The 24,344-nt window shown below is 41.9% G+C and overlaps 1 protein-coding gene across 2 annotated transcripts in view; it reads left to right on the top strand.

The window, feature by feature from the left end:
* Positions 1-6,481: 6,481 nt before the first annotated feature.
* Positions 6,482-24,344, top strand: part of USP25 (ubiquitin specific peptidase 25) — an 88,130-nt gene continuing 70,267 nt past the window's right edge. For both annotated transcript variants that reach the window (XM_053969097.1, XM_053969113.1), the window contains exon 1: positions 6,482-6,567. In XM_053969097.1, the coding sequence (XP_053825072.1) occupies positions 6,523-6,567 (45 nt within the window). In that variant the 5' untranslated portion in view covers positions 6,482-6,522. The remainder of the gene's footprint in view (positions 6,568-24,344) is intronic.

Here is a 24,344-nt window from a genome sequence, read left to right as displayed (position 1 = left end):
TTAATAGCAATAAAGGGGTCTTAAAGAGCTATTTGATATATGTGTATATATATATATATATATATATAAAATATACGTTGATTGAATATATATACTTAATCAATGTATTATATATATTGATTTAAGACTTCCTTTTTCTTTCTTTCTGGTATGTAACCTCCCCAGAATTAATTATTAAAATGAAAACCTTTTAATCACCCAAATGAACACTATCCTCAGATAAAACAAGTCAGATATGTAAGGTGAAATGGTCTGCAACTGTCAGCATTCTTCTGTACCATTTAGGTAAAGTAGGCTTGCTGGTTAAAACCATGACAAGAAAACAAAACACTTTTTTGTTTTCTCTTATGCCTTCTGACTTACAAAATTGCTATTGTTACAGTCAGTAAAAGTGGTCAGACACCATGGATCATTGAAGTAACATGGAGAATACATTCTTTTCTGCCAAAAAATATATTTTAGAAAGCATTTAGTTTCTATATGCAGGTAAAAAATACAAGATGGTGTGAGCCTGACCATGTATATGTCAGTAATATTTTGTATCTACTCGATTTTTTTTTGCATATATCTTACAGTCAGTAGTAAGATACAAACCAAACTGACAATTATTTAAGAAAATTAAGGACATATTGTTCCATACCTGGATATAAAAGAGAGGAAACCACTTAGGGAATGTAAAAATGTAAACATGCAGTTCCTTTTGAGGAAATTTCTACACTTTTTACTCAGTAGTTTCATCTGATCCAGACTGAGAGTTATTAAGTTAAAAAAATTCTTTAAATAGGCTGAGGGCATGAAAATTTTAGGTTATAAAAGTCCTACAAGATCCTATTAAAATCCTTTCTTGGGGAAATAAAAAACAGAAGCTGGAATTAAATCCTACTATGGAAGAAGTCATAGTAATTTGTGAGGGTCTTTCCTGATCTTTCCTTTACTTTTTTACAGGATGAATACAATGAAATGTGCTAATGCCCACCATGATCTATAGAAAACTGCCTGTCTACAGCTGAGTAGACTGAAAATTAAGATTTATAAAGGAAAAAAAAACAAAAAAAAAACAAAACAAAAAAAAAACCAAACAAAAAAAAAAACCAAAAAAAAAAAAAACCAAAAAAAAAAAACAAAAAAAACAAACACCACCCAAACACACAAAAAAGGCAAACTGCCATGTAAATTTTTAGACAAACAAATAGTTTCCTATGTGCTGAGGAAGCTCTTTCTGTGTGTGTGCTTCTACCCTGCCAGGGCTGAATACCTAGGAACATTCCCTAAATGGGAAGCAGTGGTATTCCCCAGTTCATCTTCCCAGAGAGCACTTGATAGCTGAGCTCCGAGCATGCTGACAGGGTGAATCAACATAGCATGCAGAGCCTTGGGTTCTTCATTTAAAAATACAGTCACTGAGGGAGGCAGTAATGATGTTTGTTCCTTATTTAAGATCCTTGTATTTAGAGTACTGTCCCAGTAGATGGAGGATTTGAGTGCTGCTCCCTCCTACACTGTCAGGGGTTTGGTGTCCACATTCCCCTCATTCCAGAGGAGTGGCCAGGCAAGTGATAAGGACATGGGCTGGTTGGACCTGAGCAAGGATCATTAAGCTTTAGTTGTGAAACATGAATCCTTATGTAAAGCCTCTTCCCACCCATTCAAAAGTACCTTCCCTGTCCGTAGCAGGGCAGGGTATTAGGCACGTGCCTCCCCAGCAATTTAGAAGGTTGTAGGTGGCTGGATGTTGTACATCCCAGCTTGAAAGCATCCAAGGCCATTCCATGCCTAGGATGAGGAACTTGGGTAACCAGCTAAGGTATTTTAACATCACCCTAACAACTCAATACCTGAAACCTGTATGAAATCATGCACTACAGTCTGGGGCCTTTAATTTCTTTATCTTTGATTGTGGGTGGCTAGAAAGAAGGGCATACAAAATTACAGAAGCAAAACATGGGAATTTTGTGCTAGTCCCATCAGCTTTGACTCCGAGTTTTATGTGTGGATTACATGATTCTGATGGAGAACAACCATGTTTATCCACTTAGACCATCAAATGTAAGGTCATTGTCTAAGAAAACAATTGTCTGTGATTATTTATGTAAGGAAGAGTGCAGCATGCATTTACATGACTGCATGTATGGGAATCTTGTCCAGGAGTTGTGATAGGCTGTCATCATGGTCAACAAGCTTTTGTTTCAAGAAAAAGCAAGAAATGATTGAGAAGTTGAATAGAAGAGAAGAACAAGGAGTTTGCCACTTGAAAAAATACATGCAAAGTAAGAATGGGGAAAAAAATATGTAGAACTGGCGTGATTACTTTGTAATCCAAAATAAATTGTTTAGACCTTGAATATGAGCGTTACACACTTATGGTGCTAAAAGCAATACATTTTTGAGCAGAAATAGTTTCAAAACAAACATTACAATAATCATTAGGTAAAGTCTAAACCAGGGGGAATATTAATTATTATTTTGCTTAAAATTAATTCCATGGAAATAGTGATTTGTTGTGAACATGTTCATTTAAATGAGTTACCTTTTCAATAACAGAAAGAAGTATTTTGGGAACAGCACTGTAACTTTCTACTCCTTGAAAAACACTGGGTAATGCCTATTGGAAGGACTACAAGTTGTTGCTGAGCTCTAAATTACTTTCAACCACATACAAAAAAATGTTATGGCCTCTCAGGAAAGCTGTGTGAAATAATATGATCAATGGGCAAGGGTGGTCAAGAATAAAATGAAATAAATAAAATAAATAAAATAATAAAGTAAAATAAAATGCGAAGCAAGCTAGGGTAAAAAGGGCACTTCAACCAGGTTCTTGTAAAATGCATAATTTCTGTGGAATTCAGCTACAATTACATGAACTCAGGAGTCTAAATCTGAGAATTTTTATTTTGAATGTAGCACCTGACTTTAAGAAGACATGTGAACAGACATCTGCTGTCAGGAAGAAATTAGAAGGTCAGGAACCTTCAATTTAAGATCAATAAACAATGGAATATGAAGTTATGTTTTGCGTAACAACAATACTTACGCTCACCTCATTTTAGTTTTACTTTTAGATTTTCAAAAGGCTTTCAGAAGATGATTGCTGTCTTTCCTGAGTTACAGCTTTGGTTAGTTTTTGTTTTGGTAGCCTTGGATGATAACCACCATGAGATTTTGCAGGTGCCAAAGCAATGCTTGAATGGTTACCAGTGACACAGAGATTGCCAAATGATGATTTCAAAAGTGTCATGCTATAAAAGCTGCTTGAATGGCCATGGTTTTGTCAGTTGGCTGAACTATTTACTGCAGAGCCAAAAGGCCTAAGTCAAAGTGCTCCGAGATGGGGTTTATAAATGTGAATTCAGGGCAGCTCTTGTCCAGGGTAAACTACAGAACCTGTGTTTGTAGCGTTCACTGCGCTTTTTAAAGCAGTGCTTTCTCATCCCCAGTATAGCAGGATACACATTTGGGAAAAGAAAACCAAGAAGTCCTGACTTCTATTTCCCCAGCTGTAACTTATGCAGCCACAGTCTAATTAAAGCCCCAAATAAATGTTGCACTTAATTAAAGACAAACCCAAGTCAATTGAAAATGGAGGGAAATAATGAGCTATTTCTTGTTGTACATGATCTTTGTATACAATAAAACATGTGCTAAAGTGTTTTGTGGTTGGCTGATGTTTTGGCTGCTCTTTGCAAAAATGGGAAAACAAGGATTCCTGTGAGCAGGCACAGGCTTTCCCTCCAACTGGCAGTGTGCAGATCAGGAAGGCACAATCACTTACTGATTTTAGAAATAGGTGAAATGAAACTTGCTGGGTACTCATCGCTGAGCCTGGGTCACCCTCTCTTCTGGGCCAGCACAGCTGTTCCTGCAGCCAGTCAGTGAACCACTTTGGGGAACTGATCTAGCTGAAGAAAACAACCAGTTTAGGGGGGAGGGGAATCTGTGCCTGTGTTTCAGGTGAATCACTTCTCCAGCACTGCTGGTGAGGAGGAGGTGCAGACAAGGGGGAGCCTTGCTCAGGGGACCAAGCAGCTGGAGGCAGAGGTTGTGCAACGTGTCACCAATTATTTAACAACTAAACCATGTTTGGTAACAGCCAAACCCTGTAATATTGTTAAAAGGTGAGGAGCAACTAAGGGGAAACCTGACAAACTTCTGTGAAAATATGCATATATATCTATAAATATATATGTATTCTTCCTAAACTGTGACCCTGAGAAAATCATTAGTGTTTTCTGATGAGGTACAAATTCCAGTCTTGTGCTGAATGTACTTCATAGCGAGCTTGAGCTGCAAAACAGAACAGGGAACTCTGCTCCCTCTGGTTCCCAGCAACACTGTTAAGTAAGACAGAATCCTCATTTGCATGGCTGTGGTTCAGATTATGTATTTCAATGGCAAATTTTGGGATTGGATTGCTCAGCCTTTTTTTATTTTAAAGAAAGTTAGGAAGCCAGAGCCCTTAAAAGTGATAATTTTATTGAGGAGGGGAATTTAATGGAAGGTGATGCTTTGTCATTTTATCCTGATTTAAAGAGAATTGAACAAAACATACGATTTCTTTTTTCTTTTTGGACACATTTTATTTTTGGACACAGGAAAGCTATTAAATGAAACAGTGAAAACACTTGAAAAAATATTGCAAGACAAATGCATTTAATTTAAATGCTAATTTGTTTATAATATTTTCAAATAATGTAAATAATAGTTTTGATGGGAGTTATCTGAACATAGCAAGAAGCTGCTGTAAAATTGTATAAGAAAAAGCATGATTATATATTGGAAGAGGACAGAGGAATTGGACTAGCACTCCTGCACAACTGCTACAGAAAAGTTTTTTTTAAGAAAAGCCCCAGGCTGCTACTCTTGTCTTTCTTACATATAGCCATCAGTCTGAGCAGAGAGAATTTCCCCTCCTATCTCCAGTAAAGTACTTTGCAAGCCATTTCTGATCCCGTTATATTATATGCATACTTTCTTGTCTTTTGCACAATAAATTCTTTGGGAACATTAATTTTACAAATTGCCTTGCATATTGCAGCATAAAAGGAAAAAAAAAATTAAAACTGATACAATCTATAGGCAACAAACCTGAGAAGTGCAAATATTGATTACATTGCAACATCTCCTGCACCGAATCTACAGTGAAACGAAGCAGTGGTTGCAGGTTGTCATGAGTTGTGCTTGTTTTACTTAAAGTCCAGGATCTTCCAGTGATGTTATTACCTGATAATGTCAGTTTTAAAAAGATCCATACTCTACTATGTGGGGAGAGGAGGGCCCTGAATTACAGAGTCATAAAAACTGTGTGTGACAGACAAGCGGTAGCCGCAATTCATTTTGTTGCATTGGGCTCCCAGCTCATGTTTTTTAGGTACCTGGGGCTCTCAGAACTGTGCTGCGCTCTGCAGCTTTTCCTAGAGACTAAGCTTCACCAGCCTTGGAAGTGGAACTGGGACACAGGTACCATGCACTGGGAAGGCATTCAAAATGTGGGGGTGGGCTTCTCTGCTGTCCTTCACCTGCTTCTGGGCAAACGTGTTTTGTCCAGCCGAGTCTCTTTGCCCTGCTTGTGCTGATGCCCAAAGCAGAATCCTTTCTCGCCCCTTCCTTGATGCCCCAGAGCAGGGTGACAGAGGGACAATTTTTTCCCTAATACCGTTTATCTGTGGTGCCAAAATTCACTGTGGGCTGCCAAGACAAGACAAACACAAGAATTTCCACATCAACACGAGGAAGAACTTCTTTTTTTTTTTTTTTTTTTTTTTCTGTTGAAGATGGCAGAGCAGTGGAGCAGCTGCCCAGGGAAGGTGTGGAGTATCCTTCTCTGGAGAGATTCCAAACCCACTTGGACACGTTCCTGTACCACCTGCTCTGGGTGACCCTGCCTTGGCAGGGGGGTTGGGGCGGGTGATCTCCAGAGGTCCCTTTCAACCCGAACGATCCTGTGAGTCTGTGATTCATTTGGCGATACGGTTTGTTGTCGCCACGAGCAGCGACGGCGCTGGAACCAGCGCTGGCTCATAAATTCCCTGGCGATCCCCTGGAAAGCGGCACCGGTCCGAGCTGTTCTCGGTTCCCCCGCAGCGGGGGCAAACTTTGCCTTCCCCGGGGACGCGGCGGTGCCGCCCCTGCAGCCGGCGAAGGACGCGGAGCCCTTCCCGAGGGAGGAGCGGAGCGGCCGCGGGGACTCGGCGGGGCCGCCCCGCTCCCGCCGGGAGCTCCCAAGATGGAGGCGGGCGGTGTGACAGGGCGGGGAAGGGGCCGGGCGGGGACTGCGCCCGGGGCAGGTGCGCGGGGCGGCGCCGCCGGGAGCCGCAGCCGGGCCGAGGGCGGCGCTCGGCGCTCCGGGAGTGGCGGCGGGGCCGGAGCGGGGCTGCGCTGCCCCCCCGCGCCGGGCGGTGACTCGGGCTCCCCCTCCCGCCCCGCCTCCCGCCCCGCTCGCCCAGCCCGGGCCCGGCCCAGCTGCCGCCGCACGGCGCCGCCGTCACCCGCCGAGCCCGGGGCGCCGCCGGGAGCCGCGCGGGGGCCATGACGGTGGAGCAGAACGTGCTGCAGCCCGGCGGCGCCGCCAAGGTGAGTCTCCGGCGGGGCCCGGCCTGGAGCGGCTCCGCGTCCCCGCCGCGCCCGGGCCTGGCCGCGCCCGCTCCGGCTCCCGCCGTTCCTCCCCGCGCCCGTGCTGAGCTTCTCCCGGGCCTTCCCCGTGCCGCGGCCTCGCCTGGGCCCCGCCGCTCCGGCGGCCGCGGAGCCGCAGCGGGGGCCGCTACCGGCCCGGCCCCGGGTCATCCCGGCCCCGGGCTTGGCACTGCCCTCGGGGGAGCCCCGGCGCGCTCCCCGCGGCCCCGAGCGGGCCTGTTGCGCTCGCAGGCTGCCCGGCAGAGTGGCGGGACCGGGGCTGGGCAGGAAAAGCGCGGAGTCCCGGCCGAGCCCCGCGAGGGCCCGGGAGGAGATGCTGCACATGCCCGGCGTGACCCTGCAGCGCCGGTATCCGCGCCTGCCAAAGGTGAACGCTATTTCCAGCGAGTGACGCGCTCCTGCTGGAGTGAAAAAGTGCCGGGTTTAGGGACTCGTGTTAACGTGCATCATGGAACGGGGTTAAGGGAATGACGGCGCTTACCAGTCTTTTACTGTGCGCCAGGAACTCGATGGAGAATGTTTCTCTGTCAAAAGAAGAAAAAAAAGGATACCTTCTAAAGCTTTCCTTTGCTTGATCTGAACTGTCAAGAGAAATGTCTAAAATTAAATTGCAGTGCTTTTAAAATAATATGTTTTAAAGATAACTTGTAGGTTAATGCAACTCTTCTGGTTAGTGGAATGACTGTTGCCTCTTTCCTGATTTTTATTAATGTTTTAATGGCATGTACTGCCTTCATAAGAGGATAAAGGTGTATGTGCTTTGGTATAGTCGGTGTGGAAGTTAAATGGCTGCAGCCGTAAGAGTGGACAGTGGGACTGTGCTGATTAGGGTATAATTGGTTAAAGTGGTACAGCTCGCATTTAAGAAGCTTTTTTGGAGGGAGGGCGTGTCTGGCCGAGGACTGCTCTCATAGTTGGAAGTAGCCGTGATTTTGGCGGCTTCAGCAGGAAGGCAAGCGCTGAACGGTCTGATTTTGTTCCTCTCTCAGTGTTTTCAGCTGGGGTGTGCTCGCAGGTTAATGTAGCAGATTTGCTGCTACATGTGCCTGCTGTGTGTGAAAACTGATGTTGCTGCTGTGCATCTGACAACTTTTGTGAGCAAGTTTATCTTTTACAAAACCTCTTGTCAGTGGTTTACTTTATATATCGTAATTATCACATCAGATACATATAGTGCCTTCTGGACCCTGATCAGTACTGCCTATTTGTGCTTTCTGATAATAATCCTGAAGGAGTAATGTTTTCAGCTAAACTAGAAGGATCCTTGGTTTTCAGCTGAACTACTGCTTGTGGGTCAGTAGTTCAGATTCACTTGAGCTTCAAATCGAGGATAAGCCCAAAAGGACGTTGAAGATTGATTGTGGTATATGCCAAGTAATCCATGCTGCAGTAAAAAATACAGCTAGCAATAATTCTGAAGTTGTAATCAGCATCTGTGGGTGTTGGTCACTTTAAGTGTCTAGAGAAACTGAATAAAACATCAAGGTTTTTTCATGGCAGGTGTTTTTTATTATTATTTCTGTTGAATCATCTGATTATTTTATTATCTGCAATTGCTTTTAACCTGTTTTTTTTCCTAATTGCATGCATTTAGGGAATGAGAGAAAGGCAAATCTTAAAAGTATTTTGTAAAAAAAGCTTTATTTGACTCCAAAGTGAGTATCTCATTGTTAGTGAGACTAATGACAAACATTAACATTGATCAGGTATTTGCATGTAAGAAGGCAAATGGTGAAGGTGCAGTGGGCTGATGGATGGATGAAAGGTGGAGAGGCTACCATAGCAATAACTTACTGTTTTCCCCTGCAAGAGGAGAAAGCCAATGTCCACAAATGAGGGAGTTTGTTCTGGAGACCTCAAAGTTTGTTACAATTGTTTTCTGTTAGTGTGAAGAAACCACATACAAGCAGAAATATATTGGGTTTACAAGAGATGCCTGAGTCATCAGCATACCTTATTCGGAGCTGTGGTTCCAAACATTGTTCATTAGATGTTTTCTTACTGTCATACAGGAAGTGTGTGTCAAACTTCAGCAGCACTTGGAGATGTAGGTTTGTATTAATAAATGCTGTAACTACAAACAGCCTGCTTCCCACTGAAGCTATCTTTAGTTTATTGTGTAGTTAAAGCAGTTGCGTCAGGTCAAAAGAAGTTTTTTCTTTCATCTCTACTGGTCATCTTGACCCTTAGTTAAAACTTGTAAATTATGTCCTGAAGCAAATAATTAATCAAATTATTCTTGTTGCTCATGGCCCTTGTGGTGCTTCTCTGACATTGTTCAGTGTCTGAAGGTTATAGGTAATGATCACGGTAAGACTAAGGCATGTGAATAAAGGTAAACAACATGAGAAGTTAAAAAGAAGTAGCTTCTTGTTTTGTCCAATCTGTATTTCTGCCCCGTCCAATCCTTTTTTTTTTTTTTTTTTTTTGTCAGGCATTTTGGTGCTGAGGAAATAAAGCACGTGTGTTGCAGGATTTCCCGTATTCCAGGCAGCCCTACATGGCTGATGCCTGTGTACCTCAGTTTTCCTCCTGGAGGAATACCTTCCCAGGCTGCCCCATGTGCTGTGCAAACCCTTCCCTTGGCCAGTGTCCCCTACACAGCGAGTTCAGGGGCTGGTGAATGGTGATTTTTCTGGTAACTGGAGGTTATGATGTGGGGAGGTTAAACGTGTTTCAGCATTATCTCAGCTCTGATAATTATTGTGATGGTCATCTTGGAATGGCAGATTGAAGAAGCTGGCTTTTAATTGGTGGCACTTAGCTGGCCTCTCAGCAATGTGTGTTATCAAGTTCTGCTGCTTCTGGAGAGAGCCTGACATTTGGTTGATGCATGGATTTAAAGGCTGTTTTATCTGTCCTTTGGTTTCCCACACCCACTGTTATTTCAGACCTGTGATTCAGCAGTGCATTGGCAATGTAATCTCAGGAATAGTAGAGCAGTAGAATAGAGCTGTGTCAGCTCAGCTAATTTTTCTTTTTCTAAGAGAAGCACAAACTTTTAAGGATATTTACCACTTGAAATAATGCCTGGCTTAAAGCAAAGTCTGATACTAAATTCTTCTCTCTTGCTGTTTTTTGGGGTAAAAAGGTGAAAATTGTGCTAGCTCATGTGTGCTTCTGTTGTGCTTTTCCCATGGTTTTGATGTACTTATTTAAAGATTTAGCTAATAATGTGGCACTGAGTTTTTTTTCCCTAAAAGCAATAGCTACTTCCTGCAGAGGATGATAGAGTCATCTGTCTCCACCAATTGACATGATGCAGTTCTGAGTGGCAGGAAGTGATTGCAAAGTATCTACTGAGCACCTGGTACACAAAGAAGGTATCTTGGGAGCTATGTACTCTTTTTTTTCCCATTTTAATAGGTGACAAGCTTTCAAGGATTTAAAATTCAAATCTTTAAAATCTCTGTATTTTGAGAGTTGAGTTCAGAGTTGCCTGGTGGATCCAAGAGGCTGCAGGCTCCCTCTCTCATCACGAGGCCAGAGCCACCCTTGCCCGTGTCCCTCTGCACCTGAGAAATGGCCCCTGGGTCATGGAATAAGGATGGTTTCTGCATCTCCCCATGAATGGGGAGCTGTCTGTGTTTGGACTGTGTGACAGGCGAGCTTGGAGGGCTTGAGTATGGGGGGGGGGTTACAGCTGCCAGTGCTGGTAGCCAGAGCTTTAGTACTTCTTTGTCCAGAATGAGCAGAATAACAACACTAGTTTACTGAAAGCGTTTGCACCAACTACTCAGTAATTTGCAAACATTACTTGCAGTACTGTGGTGTTATGCTCTTAAATATGTGCATTTTGTTCTGTATTTAAGAAGCTCATATCAAAAAACTTTGTAATACTTGTAGTTACACCTTTGACACAGATTCCTGTTGGTATTTCTGAAAGCTGGAGCAAGGTGCAAAGGCCAGTGATTCAAAGTAATTTTGAAAGCCCTTGTCAAACTGGTCTGCTGAATGCCTTCTGGTTTTGTGACTGTTCTGATGGATTTTGTTGGGAATGGGTGGAGGTGTGTGTGGCTAGTTCTGGGGTTTTTTTTGTCTTTTTTTCTGTTTAGTACCTATGCAAGCTTGCTGAATCTTGGAGGGTTGTGTTTATTGGTATAATATGATATGAATCAGCACCTTTATGAAACCTTTAGCAGCAGTTTAAAACTTTTTGCTTTCAGAAAATCTTTCACAGAAATTCAGTAATGATTTCAATTGTGTTTGCAGGAGTTTACAAGTATAGTACTACCATTAGAATTTGTCTGAAATAATGTCTTTAAATATGTTCGGTCCACACCTTGAAAGAAAAATACTGCTTCAGAATATGAAAGTATAAAGTTTATAGATTTTCCTGGTAACCTTTTGTAGTATTATTTTAAAATATCTGTAAGAAATCCTTAACACACATTCCCCTCCCCCCAGTATTTTTAGGAGAACCCTGTATTCACAGCTACTATGAACAACAGCTACAAAAGATGGTAAAACCCATCAGCTTCTGTGAAAAGGTCAAAAAAAATTACCCATGTCTTAAAAAGAAAATTCTTTAACATTTTAAAAAGTGCTTTGTAAAGATAAGTGGAAGGATAATTGAACAGTTGGCCTTTCTTACACTCTTGTGCCTAAGAAGATATGTTATGGTCGGCATCTTCTTAATTCTGTGAGTTCAGCTGGTATTCGTGGACTCGAGTAACTGAAGGGGAATGAAAAGTAGAACAAAAGATGGCTAAATCTTCTCTACTTCCTTGCTGAAGAACCCATCCAAGAGTTGACAGCCCATTTTTTCAGTCCCTGAGAAGCTGACTCTATAGCTCCAGTGATGTGAGTGGTGAGGTTGAGGGATGTCACAGGTGCTGGGGACCGAGTGGCCAGGTTGGTAAATCAACCTGAGGCCCCAGGGCACTTGGAGGATGCCTTTTCAGGCTTGGCCCAGATCTTTGGAGAACCAGCAGGGAGGTCTCTGACACTCACCTGTGCCAGGACTTGTCTAAGGAGCTTCATCGGTCACCCCCTTACAGCCGTTGCTAGCAGTGCAGGTGACAGGGGGATTTTTGAGGTGCTCAGAGGTGCCTAAAGATAATTAAAATAGTATTGCTCTTCACTTTCTCTAGTGGAGGTACTGATTTTCAATTCCCAGCTGGTCAAGAGTCAAATGTGACATTCCTGGTATTCCATAAAAAGTAAACAAAAAGCTTCAGAGCAGTGTCTTCACTTACATGTTTTCATGTAGAAATAAATTCCTTTAATGGCCTGAATTTTCAGTTTTGTTTAGCTGGTTGTGTTTGTTTGTGTTTTTTTTTTTTTTTTTTTTTTTTTTTTTTAATTGATTTTCTGTTCTTTTTAGGGAACAGAACTCTTAAAAATCTGAGGGGGATGTGTGTGCATGAGTTGCTGGGACCTGACTGAGAGAGAAAAGTCTTTCCTACTTTCTCTGAGTAGAAAAGCCAAAGGTGTGGGAGCAGATTTTCTTGAAAATGAAAGTATCCTGATGGCTTTCACTTTCTAGTTCTCTTGTGAGAACCACTAATTATTGTAAAATGGGTGGAGGTTACCTTGAGTCACAGTGAAGGGTTCTGTGTACCCTGGTGTTTGGTGGTTTTTTTTTTTTTTTTTTTTTTTTTTGGTTGGTTTTGGGTTTTTTTGTCTTTTTTTTTTTTTGTTTGTTTGTTTGCTTCCTTGTTTGCTTGGGGTTTTTTAGCTGGCTTTGTTATTAAACTTCCCCATCAAACCCTGATGACTAAGTTATCCATGTGATGGTCTTCAGTCAGGAAATGGACACCTTTAAATTGAAAGAATTCAAGAATTCAGGTTCTCAGCAGGGGCCTGTTGATTTGTGCCTGGGGTAACAGTGTCAAGTCACTATTCAAATCACAAGTTAAGATGAGTAAGTAGGAGAGGCTGTTCTGACAATGTAATTCAGAATGATTTTGTGAATTCAGGGTAGAGTTCAATCTTCTTTTCACATTATGAAATAAAGGTGCCTTTTGTTAGCTGATGATTACACTTTATCAGTTGTGGTGCTGTTAAAGGAGTCAACATCTGCCAAGAGTGGAAAATATTTGACTGGAGTGAAAATTCAGTTTCAGTAGTCAGGTGAATCTAATGTCACTCACGTGTGATTTCTGCCAGGGAGCTGAGTGTGTGATATATGGGATAAAAGCTCCCTCCGTTCCCTTTGGGACTGTGATGTGTCCAGTGTTCTGGTTAATGGGTGGTCAAGCATAATTCATAGGGAGGAGGTGATACTGTGAATCACCTTGTTGCTTGGAAAACAATGCAAGTTGAAAGCTTTCTATAAGCTCATCCCTTTTATTATTTAAAAAAGAAAGAGAATGCTAAAGCTGTGGGGCTGAAGGAAAGATGAGGTGGTGAGATGCCTTCCTGCAGAGCATACCTTACATGATAGTACAAACTCAGGCTTTGTGCCAAGTAAAGGTACAAAGTCAGGCTTTGTGCCAAGCAAAAGGAAACACTTTTTCCTGTTTCCTCAGGTTGACGAATGCCATCTCTTGCTGGTTTTTGTGAGCACTTACCTTGGCAACACAGTGTGTTCTGAACAGCATGTGTCAGATTTTTCCATGATACTTTACATTAATACTGTGCTGAATATAGATGTTATCATAAGCTGTACTGTGCCTGCACACCTCAGCTAAGCTTGCAGTTAAATTGGGAGCAGCTGTAGTGTGTGCTGGTGACCATCTAAAATGTTGCTTTCTTCCAGCATTGCAGTTTGCTCTCTCTCTCATTGTATTGCAGGGTTTACAGCTTTTTATTGCTAGATTTCTGTAGGAGTTGAAAACTTGCAATTGACTAAGAGCGCTACAGACCACTAGTGGAAAATTTTCATGAAACTTCTTTTTGAATGATCCCATCCATACCACCTTTGTGCTCTGTTACCACCCCATTTTTCAGAAGTGGATAAAGTATCTCTTGGCTTCAGAGGGTTACACCTCCCTGCCTCAATATTTGAGGCTAGTGCACCAGTCTGTGTTCTGGAGTGGCTGTGGTGGTGTGCTGACTCCTGCTAACAGTCATGGAGCTCTATCTTCTGGTGGAGGGGTGATTTTAGCATACTGTATGCTACACAGTAGTTTTCCTGTGGGTGTTGTACAGAATCTGTGGGTTTGGGCTTTAATGTGAAATGAAACGTTAAGCAACATTGACTCAAAATGTTGAGGTTGCTGTGAGATGCTGTAAAGGAAGAACTGTGTCCTAAGGTGGTGTAAAGGACAGATTGACACAAAATATCATGAGCTGGACACTTTGATGGCTTCAGTTGCTGAAGTGAAGCTGACAGGCTTTCTCAGTTCCTGTCTAATGATAGAGTGGTTTTCCCATGTATTTAGTAGCATCATTCATTCTAAGAATTTGAAAATCACAATGAAAATAATCTATTCAGACTAGACTCTTGCAATTTAAGAAGGTGCTGATTTTTTTTTTTTTTCAGTTGGGTTTCTTAGTTTTCATCATTTAGTAAATGCCATTAGCTTTTCTTTGCCATAAAAGATGAAATTCAGGAGCATGTTGAAAGCCATCAGCATGAGAGTTTCCCTGAAATCTGATGTTACCTGACTCTTGATGGTGATGGGACTTGAAAGGGAGTAGCATTGTTGTGAGCAGTAGCACCACTGATTGTCCACAGTTTTAAGGTATCTCTCCTTCTGAGGGTGTTAGAGAGGTGGAATCCAAAGGACATGTGATGTGGAACAGCTTCAAGGCTGGAGTACAACTAGGTTAACTTTGCAAACATCACCTGACAGAGATTTGTGTGTATGTAAACCACTTTTTTTTTTAAGGGCATTGGAAATATTGGTATTCAAAATCAAACAAGTTTCATTCTGACATGCACAACTTTGACTTGGTGCTTTTATTTGTAGCTGGTTTCTGAATTATTTTATCTGGTGGATTCTTGCTGAAAAAAATTATACTCTGCACAGTATTTTTTAAAAAATGTTTATTATCAACTAATTGGCAACAACAGTCAAGCTTATCAAAGTTCAGGTGCCAAGAAAATGGAGATTGTGCTCAAAATATCCTTGGCTAAAGCTTTTTTATCCATCAGGTGAAAGCATATTTTCAACTTTACAGTAAGCTGCGGTAGACAGAACAACGTATTTAATAAAAGCTTGTCAGAGAGCCATTAGTGTTTGCAAGGCGTGATCTGGAGCTATTTAAATCTAATTGACTCTGGTATCTTACCATACACAGAATCTGTGGAAATGAATGCATGTGATATAATGGCCCCCCATGGCTTTGTCCTGCCAATTGTCATAATTTCACTGGTGTTGTACCCCAAAATCCAGAGGGCTCCCTTTAGAAGAGGCTGTTCACTTGACATTAGGGTCTGAGTCTGAGGTGTGAAACTTTTGGATTGTGATTTATGCAGCTGTATTTCATGCCAGTTTTTAGTTTTGTTGAATAGTAAATGGTAGGCTTGAAGTCACCCATGGTTTATGTAATAATTGTCCTTCTCACAGCTGTGTGACTCCAAGGAAAGTCAGATACCTGTGCTTGAAATTTCTATTCCTATTCTCAAACCAAAAATGACACTTTGTGATTTTCAATCAAATTTCCGTTAAAACATAAAACCACTTTGAAAAGTTAAATTTAGCTTTGTTTCTACTGGGTTTAAGCTGGAAAAAAAAAAAGGAGAGTGTCACATGGAAGTTGAAAATAATATTCATTTACATTCAGGTGTGTGCTGTGAGAGTGCTTTAAAGTAAGCATCTGGAAAAGCCTGGGTGTGCACTGACACATGATGTTCTTCATTTTTTTCAAAAGAGAAGATGGCAGGAACAGACTCCTATTCCACTTCCCTTTTGGTTTTGGTTTCATTTATTCTTCTGAAAGTTAGTTACTTTGAAACAGAAACTTCTCCTGGGACCACAGTTTTTGGAAGAGTGCTTTTCTTTTTTTTCCCCTAACACTTTACACTGCATAGATATAAATGGCCTGATTAGAGGACTGAATACTATATTGAATCCCAGAAATCTTAGGTTATGACTGAGAAAGCATTCCTATACTTTGTGGATTTTAGCTTTTGCTTTGTTTTGATATGGAACTGTGGGAAAATAGATGAGAACATTTTTAAGCTTGTAAATATGATTCTTTTTTTAAAAGCTAAATAGCTTTATAGATGGCTTGCATAGGAATTTCCCTTCTTGGTATTACCTATTTTCCCATGTGTCAGGTACTTTTCTTCAAATTCTGCTTGTATCTCTTGTGCAATTTCCCACCTGTTTGAGGATTTGTTTTGTTTTGTTTTTGGTTTTTTTTTTTTTTTTTTTTTTTTTTTTTTTTGTTTAGAGATTTTCCCACTACTGTGTAGTTTTGTTACTTTAGAATCTTTTAATTATTTGGTGGTAGTAATTGACAAGTTTTATTTAATTCTGGCATCTAAACTTGTAACATTGTTTTTTTAATGGGATGCTAGAATTAAATCTTCTCTGTCTGTATCCCATTACTTGTTTGGAAATTAAAAAATAACTGACAGTTTACTGGCAACTTTTGTAAGTTCTCTCTGGTCTTGCATGTGTTTTACGGGGCTTAGTGCTGCAAGCCACAGAACGTCTCTTGTGACAGCCCTGTCTGGACCACAGTTGTCCCCTTGCCTGAAGCTGCCTGGGCTGCCTTTTTGGTACAGTCTGCAGGTCTACAGGGTAAGCTCTGGACTTATTAATGGTGAAGACAGACAGATTTCCTCATCATCACCAGTTCCATCTCTTGCTAAGTTTCTGTATTGCCTTGAAGCTTTTTCTGGGGCTGATTTTAAGGTGACTGGTAAATGTGCCACCCTCTGCGGGTGCTGAGTGGAGGCTGTGTGCAGTGCACAGGCTCTGCTGAGTTGTTAGAAGCCAAGGAAGGTACTGAGTGCTTTGTGACCTAACTGAATAGAAAAGGATCGAAGATTTTACTATCAGAGTTTATCATCTCTGTCGTTTGATGGAGAATGTGTTGGCATAATGCTGCTGCTAAGAAGGCAGCACAGAATTTAAATTTTTGTTTCAAATAATTTTCCAAAAATGTGAACTTGTTAGAGGACTATTTTGTACACCTTTTATTCAAGTCAGCTTCTGAACCTTCAGGTAGGTGTGTGGTGATGGTAGGAAGTCACTCTTGGTACGACACCACTGACACAGGGAAAACTGGCAAGGCTAAATTACAGCGAACAGTGCTTACAAACCAAGGTGGTTGTAGATTTCTTGAGACCATGTCCAAACATATTAGAATATAGCACCTTCAGCTTTCTGTGGGAGGTGAGGCAAATGTGTGTTTCAATATAAGGTCCATTTAAAAGCGCCCCCCAGACTTTAAGCAATATCTTTCTTTCTCTATGAAAGAAAATGGCCTAGAAAATTTCAGTTGCCCTCTGTGGAGTGCAATGCTGAATTTACTATTTCTTTAATTGTGAGGTAGTAAAATTACAAACTGATCCCTGGTATAGATCTTACCATGTCTTTGAATACTGTAGTGTCTCTGTTGTGTTTGAGGTTCATTGTCACACTATGACACGAAATAACTCACACACAGATGCCAGATGCAAAAGAGGGAAGAAAAGAACCAAAAGAGAGAATTTTATTTTCTGACTCCACTATATATAGAATAGCAAAAGTGACAGTGGATTGGAGGGTGAAATTGCCACTTCTCCAACCATGTTGGTCAGACCAGTCCATCAATTCTCTTCACCCACAAAGAAGAATGCAAAACAATCATTATTTACATGAACAGTGTGAGAAAATTCAGTAGAAATATGTAAACATCAGAAGGCATAAAAAACTTTCAGAAGAACTTTAAAACTCTCAAAAGAACAGGGCAACAGTTCATTTCAATTCTAACATTACCTGCATCCATGGAGGTTATTACCCAATGCAAGTGAAAGCTTCTGGCTGCCGTTCACGGGCCGTGGTGTGGCAGTGGCCTTTCCGCGGGGACACAGCACATGCCAGTGCCTTCCTGGTGCTTGACCCAGCCAGGAAAGGCTGTCTCGCCCCAGAAGCTGGAACTGCTGTCAGAAGCCTGTCACCTTCCAGGTGACCTGTTAAATAAACACTGCCCCAGATTTTGTGGCTTAGTGTTATCTGTAGGCTCCTTCTTGTGGAGAGCTGTGCCTTTTGTCTCTCTGTGCCCACGTGCCCCTCCCCAGGCTAAAAACATGTCTCTTCACAGGATTTCTTTGTAGATGATTAGTGGAGGGCAGGATAAGCTATCAAATCATTTTACTGAATGCTGCAAATAGTGCTGTGTGAATTTCCTGATGTAATTTTGTCTTATAATGCACAACAGTTGGGGGGGTGACCAGTTGAGACTGTGGGATGAGTGTATCTCTGGCAGACTTCACTGCAGTGGAGTGGAGGTGCTCCCCCTCTGTTCTTCTTCCCAAGCCCTCTGTGTTGTCTGCTCTAACTTCTTGTGGCTCAAGATGTGGGCAAGAGCAGGCAATGAGATCAGGAGTTACATGCTGGCTGGCCAAGGTGCTAAGAAGCCTGGGGGGTGCTGCTGGGGCTTTTGGGGATCCCTGAGGCCAGGCCAAGTTGCTGGAGGTGACCTTGAGCTGTTACTTTTGAGAGGTAGGAGGGTAGACGTGCCTGGGTACATGCCCACTCTGTGATTACAAGGCTTGTTTCTGTAGGAAATCATGTTACTATTTTTTTTTTTTAATTGGACTATGTGGAAGACCTTTATTGAAAGGCTTTCTGTTAAGTTTGGGGTTTTTTTCCCTTCCTATTCAAAACAGACAGCTGAACACTTTCCCCAAATGTGTCTCTTCAGTTGAATACAGTGGATTCTTTGTAATACAGACCTGTCTGTGAAAAAGTGCAATTCAAATTTTATTTACAGTTTCTTTGCTGTACTGTGCTGAATTTTGTGTGGAAAAACTGTGAAATCTTCCTGGTATCACTTACCTAGGGCATGTAGCAGAGTTGTTTGAGGTGAAGTGGAAGCTTTGATCTTTGTGCCATTAACAGCTGCAGAAAATGAAATCCTTCTGGATATGCACACCTAAAGCAGGGAGTGGAGAACAGTGGATGGCATTTCAGCCCATGCAGGAGCAGGTTTGATTGTGCATGTTCACTTGTGAGAAATGTACACCAGGAGCACCACATCACTGTCACTGTGAGATTTTTAATTCATCTCCTGTTGGTGTAAGTTTTCTGCTATAGTGCCTAAGTAGGATGGGGGCTTCAGGACACTTTTTCCCCATCCATTTCCTCTCACTAGATAAAAAAAGGTTTAAAGTAATGGCAGAGAAACAACTCATTCTTTTAAGGCTGCTGCTCCACAACAGTTGAATCCGGTGGAAATTGGAGCAGTCTTGGTCTTATCCCCTCCCTGTCCCACCCCTGGTTCTCACTAAGTTGGCAGGAAATCAATGTATGCAGACAGTGACTCTCTGATGGTTTATTGAGAGCCTGGCCTGGCTTGCCAGAGGTTTGGACAAGTGGTGCTGCTGGCTCTTAGGGAAGAATGGCATCTGGCAACACCAGCCTGGGCTGGCCAACACTGGCAGGAGCTATAGCCTGGGAAGAACAGCTGACTCCTTGGAAGCAGCTTGTGGTCTGACAGTCCCTGTGAGTGTTATTGTTTCTAAGTATTACAGAGCCTGGGATCCCACTGATCTGAGGACGCTTGGAATTTCCAGAGTTGGTTTGTTTGTTCCTAGAATAGTAGCTCTTGTTATCATAATGGCAGAGTGAGGAGAATGAATGGAGCTAGCTTGGTGTTTCCTTGGGAGCTCTTCTATATTGTGCAGAGCAGGGTGAGGCTATCATGATGTCTGTTTGGAGAAAAACAGCCCTATAAATCTGCTGAATGTTTGAATGGGCTAGTGGGACTGCCTTTTCCACTTGAGAGTTAGGACTGTGAAGAGCATCAAACATGAGCCAGAATAGCTCATATTTGGTGTGATGGGTTAAACTGTGATTGGGATGCAAAGGAAAACATCTCAAAGTGTAAAAATGTGGCTCTAGTGGCAGTGTTGTTTTAGACCAGAAAGACAAGACTGAACATTTTAATAGTGGCTACAGTAAAATTATACTCTAGGCAATAATCATTCCTTTGAGGAGAAAGCCTAAGTCTTGGTGGTGCTACCTAGTCAGACATTGTAAATTGTGATGTTTATACATGATGGTAAATATCTGTGAACTGAAGAAAAAAATTAGGAAATAAACTTTTAGAACAGAAAGTAGCCAGAGGGTTTGGAAAAACATCATAGAATCATAGAATGATCTAGGTTGGAAGGGACCTCAAAGCTCATTTTGTTCCACCCCCCTGCTGTGGGCAGGGACACCTTCCACTAGGCCATGTTTCCCAGAGCTCCATCCAGCCTGGCCTTGAACAGTCCCAGGGATGGGGCATCCACAGCTTCTCTGGGCAACCTGTGCCAGGGCCTCCCTGCCCTGACAGTAAAGAATTTCTTCCTAATATTAGTCTAAACCTACTCTCGGTTTGATGCCATTCCCCCTTGTCCTGTCACTCCAGGCCCTTGTGAATAGTCTCTCTTCATCTTTCCTGTGGGCTCTCTTCAGGTACTGGAAGGCTGCAGCTGAGTTGAACTCTTCAGCAGGGTGTTGGTGATCCCCAGAAGCCTCTTCCAACTGCTGCTCCTGTGGTTCTGTGTTTGTGCATTTATGTACCCACAGTTTGCTGTTTATCTGTCATCCTCCAGCCTTCTACTCCTTTCTATCTGTATAACATTGCCTCTGACTGGTCCCACTGGCTTTAGTTTACCATGGCTTGTGCATGTTTTTCCTGGTCATTTGGTGTTGAGGTGGGATGGGCTGTGAACCACTGGTACCATGGCACAGCTGTTGTCCATGGGTGGGCTCTTGGAGGAATCCTCCTGAATTTGTGTGTAGTTTACAGGTAATCTGTGCTGGTGCTTTGAAAGACCCCTCCTGCTGCTACCAGTAACTAATTACTCAATAGAATTGTACTGGAGCAGAGATTTTTGCTACTTACTGTCGCAGTTACTGGAGTACATAAGAATCAAGGCAATTTTTGTGAAGCAGATTTTCCCATAGTGGTTCTAGTGAATATAACCTGAAGTTTAACTTGTGTCTAGTTAAATGAAACTGAAGATCTCATTGGTTTTAGTGTAGTTAATTGATTTCAGAGCTGCTGTCATTACTATTGGGAAGCTCACTGTTATGCTGAACAGGGTATGGAGAAATCATGGTGGTTTAAAACAAAAAGACCTCAAAATTCTCAGTAATTTTGCACTTCTGACGCCTTTTTGGTTTCATTAAGTACTAAGGTTGCTGTCCTTTCTTGATTTTCATCCTGTCACTGAGGCTCATTTAGGACTAGCTATCAGTAACAACTAGAAACACAGACTCAAGCAACAGTGTTCATAAATCAGTTCATAGACTAATTTTAAAATTTACCCCTGTGTACTGAGCAGGTGGTTTTCCTGCTCATTGAGACAGTATTCCCATGCAGGTGATGATTTGGCTCATAACTTCTGGGTGGTTTTATGTAAATAACTGTCAGAGGTGGCTTTTGCCTTATTTTTAGTGTCAGAGAATACAAACCAAACTCCTCAAGCCTCTCCTTAAAATCTTATTTCAAAATCTTTAACTATTAGCTTGTATAAAGACAAAGGTATATGCTGAGAGTGAAAAAGATTTTCTTTTTGGCCACATAGGAGGCTCAGAATTGTGAGTGTTTATATGAATACGTGATCTCATGTTGTGTAGAAACTTTAATATCAGACATTGAAATTCATTGCAAAGTCACTCGTTAAAGCATGAAAAGCATGGAAATCTGGTGAGGGTATTATGTGTGTTGTCTAGGATCAATATAGGTTACATAAAACTATGATTAAGTAGAATCCTTAATTTTTGTGAGAGGAGTGTACACACCTAAGTAGGGCACTCAAGCCTTTTCCCCCTGCAAGTTTTATTTGGGTTAGGCTGTGGTTGGCTGAAAGTTCCTGCCATACACTGTGTCCTTTTGCTCCTTGAAGTAAGTTTTTGCTCTCAGTCCAGTTGCACTTTGTACCAGCTGCTGCTGTAATTGCCAGATTTTGGCAGCCTGTGCAGAGCAGTCCCAGACTGAAAATCTGCTGTCTTTATGCATGTCCTTTGCTCTCCACAGGTGATTTTTGTCTGATCCAAAGCTGAGGTGCATTTTGCATTACTGTGTGTATAAAAATATATCTTTACCTACTTTCTTAGAGGATACAATGTCATGTAAGAGATTTCTCTTTTCATGCCCGAACAAAAGGAAGCCCAGATAGCAGATGCTGGGCAAGGCAGCCTAATTCTCTTGTGCTTTAAGGAGCACCTTAGAGCTGATGCAGAGATTTAACTTGGTCTTTGCATTAGCAAAAAGTGTTTTAAAAAATATATGTATACATATAACTACTTTCTAATTTATATATATTTTATAAATATATTTATTCTGCACATACATGGAGAAAAATCTTGAGGACAGAGCTGGGAAAAGTAAAGCCTTCTGGAGCTGACTGCATGTTTTTCCTGTGTTTCAACTCAATATTTTCATGGAAGGAGTTAGTTTTTATTTGCCTATTTGGAACTTGACCAACAGCATATTTAGAAAATGGTTAATGTATATGTGTTTCTGGAAGCTGTAATGTACAGCAGTGTCTGTGGGCCTTTTAACTATTCCTGGGAGATATGATTAATGTGGCAGAAAATTATATTCACAGTAGTAATTGAGGGTCTTCAGTATGCTTGTCCTTTGTATGTTAAACTATTTCTGTTTGTTTGTTTGTAGCAGAAACTTAAAGCCTCTTTGTGGAGGATTACATTCCTCTAAGCTCTCAGTGTTCTTCTCATTACAGCAGCATCATATGAGGAAACCAGCTTATTAGCTGCTTGTCTGTAAGCAATGCCATTAGCAGGTCCTCTGCAGCTCAGGCTGCATTAGAATTGTCTTTAATATAAACTATTTGTGCAGTGTCGTTTGAGGTTTTTTCCCAATAAATAGGTCTAATAAATCAGTGTTGCACTAGAAAGTAAAGAAAGTGGGATTTGTGTGGAGGGCCTGAGTCAAAATGCCATTCTCAGCATTTATGTTTTCCTCTTTCTTTCTTTTTGTCTCTAATAAAAGTATTCACCCCTCAGGAATCAGAATCATGGCTTGGGTTGGAAGGCACCTTAAAGATCAGCTGGTTCCAACCTTCCTGCCATGGACAGTGACACCTTACTCTAGACCAGGGTGTGCAGAGCCCCATCCAGCAGCCTGGCCTCGAACACTTCTGGATATGGGGCACCCACAACCTCCCAGGGCAACCTATTCCAGTGCCTCACCACCCTCACAGTAAAGAATTTTTGTCCTGATATACAATCTTAATGTACTCTGTATCAATTTGAAGCCATTGCCCCTTATCCTGTCACTCCAGGCTCTTGTAATAATCTCTCTCCATTTTTCTTGTAGGCTTCTGTGGTGGAAGGCTGCAGGTTACCCCTAAGCCGTCTCTGTTCGAGGCTGAACAATCCCAATTCTCTTAGTCTTTGCTCACAGGAGAAGTGTTCCATACTTCTAATCAACTTGGTGCCCCTGGTGCATTTTCATTGTGTCCTATTGAAATGTGAACTGTGTAGTGAGGCCATTGATCCTGTTTTCTCCTCCTAATGGTTGAATCATCTCATTCATTCCTGAACATAGAACTTCATCTGTGCTTGGAAATGGGTTGTACTGTCTTCTGAGTTTGTAAGTGCTTGTGTTGCAGATGCAAATATTTGGATGTTGCCATGAATAAAGCCGAAGTTTACATGTGTTTCTTCAGAAGCTACAGAGAGGAGAAAATAAACAGATCAAAAGGTGGCTAATTTCCCCCCAAATTTATCTTCACTGTAATTCAGTACTAGTCAGTTTATTAGATCTGCCTTGTTCAAAAAAAAAAAAAACATTTTTGCTTTGATTGTAGGAAGTTATCGGAGTTTACAGAACTGTTGTGGAACTAATTTGGGCACGGTATCTCCCTAAGCTGATAGTAGTGCAGATCCTTTTCTTCTTCACTGGTGCTGGCATAGCTACTGAATATGCTATTGTGTGAGGTTATAAACCAGATAATCTTAATTGGGCATTTCCTGAGAGCAAAGGGGGGAAGGCTGAAAAAGGAGAGACTTGGAAATAAGGGCATGCATTCCTAATACACAAATTTGGCTTCCATCCAGGAAAATGGGAGAATTTCCTGTTAGTTAAAATCTTCCAAGAGCTGAAAGCCTGAAGATACATAATGCCTACATACCTCAGGGAGCCAGAAGAAAGGGAAAGGCTGGGAAAGCTTGTGCATGAAAGCCCCAGGGAACAGACTGCTGCATGGTGCAGTGGGACTGAGGGGTGTGAACAGCTGGATCCAGGGCAGCCATACCATCAGTGAACCATGTCCTTTATGTGGCCAAGGACTTGGGGTACCCTGCAGCAGCTGTACCAGCACAGTCTGGTGTCAGAGATCAGGTTCTGGGTGCTTTTTAGAGTTGAGTCAGATACTGTTCAGGCTTCATGGAGAATACGTCTGTGTGTGACAGGAGTGCACGTGCGTTCTAACGCTGCAGATATTACTGGAGTCTTGACTCAGTAAACTGGAGGATCTCTGCTAGAAAAAAGATACAGAATCAGTCATGTAAATTTGAGCATAGGATGGCAAAAAGAAGTGGGTATGGGCAAATTTGAAAGAGTGGAGGTGGGTTTCTTAGCACCAGTAGTTGTACTGGTTCTGTTGGAATGATCTGGTTTGTGTCTCCATTTGAAAAGAGAGGCTGCTT

Source organism: Vidua chalybeata, chromosome 2 (genome assembly GCF_026979565.1).
Source record: "Vidua chalybeata isolate OUT-0048 chromosome 2, bVidCha1 merged haplotype, whole genome shotgun sequence".
In the NCBI taxonomy this organism is placed as follows: domain Eukaryota; kingdom Metazoa; phylum Chordata; class Aves; order Passeriformes; family Viduidae; genus Vidua; species Vidua chalybeata.
The sequence above is the reverse complement of the archived record's forward strand: the minus strand, read 5'-3'. Positions and strand labels throughout refer to the sequence as shown.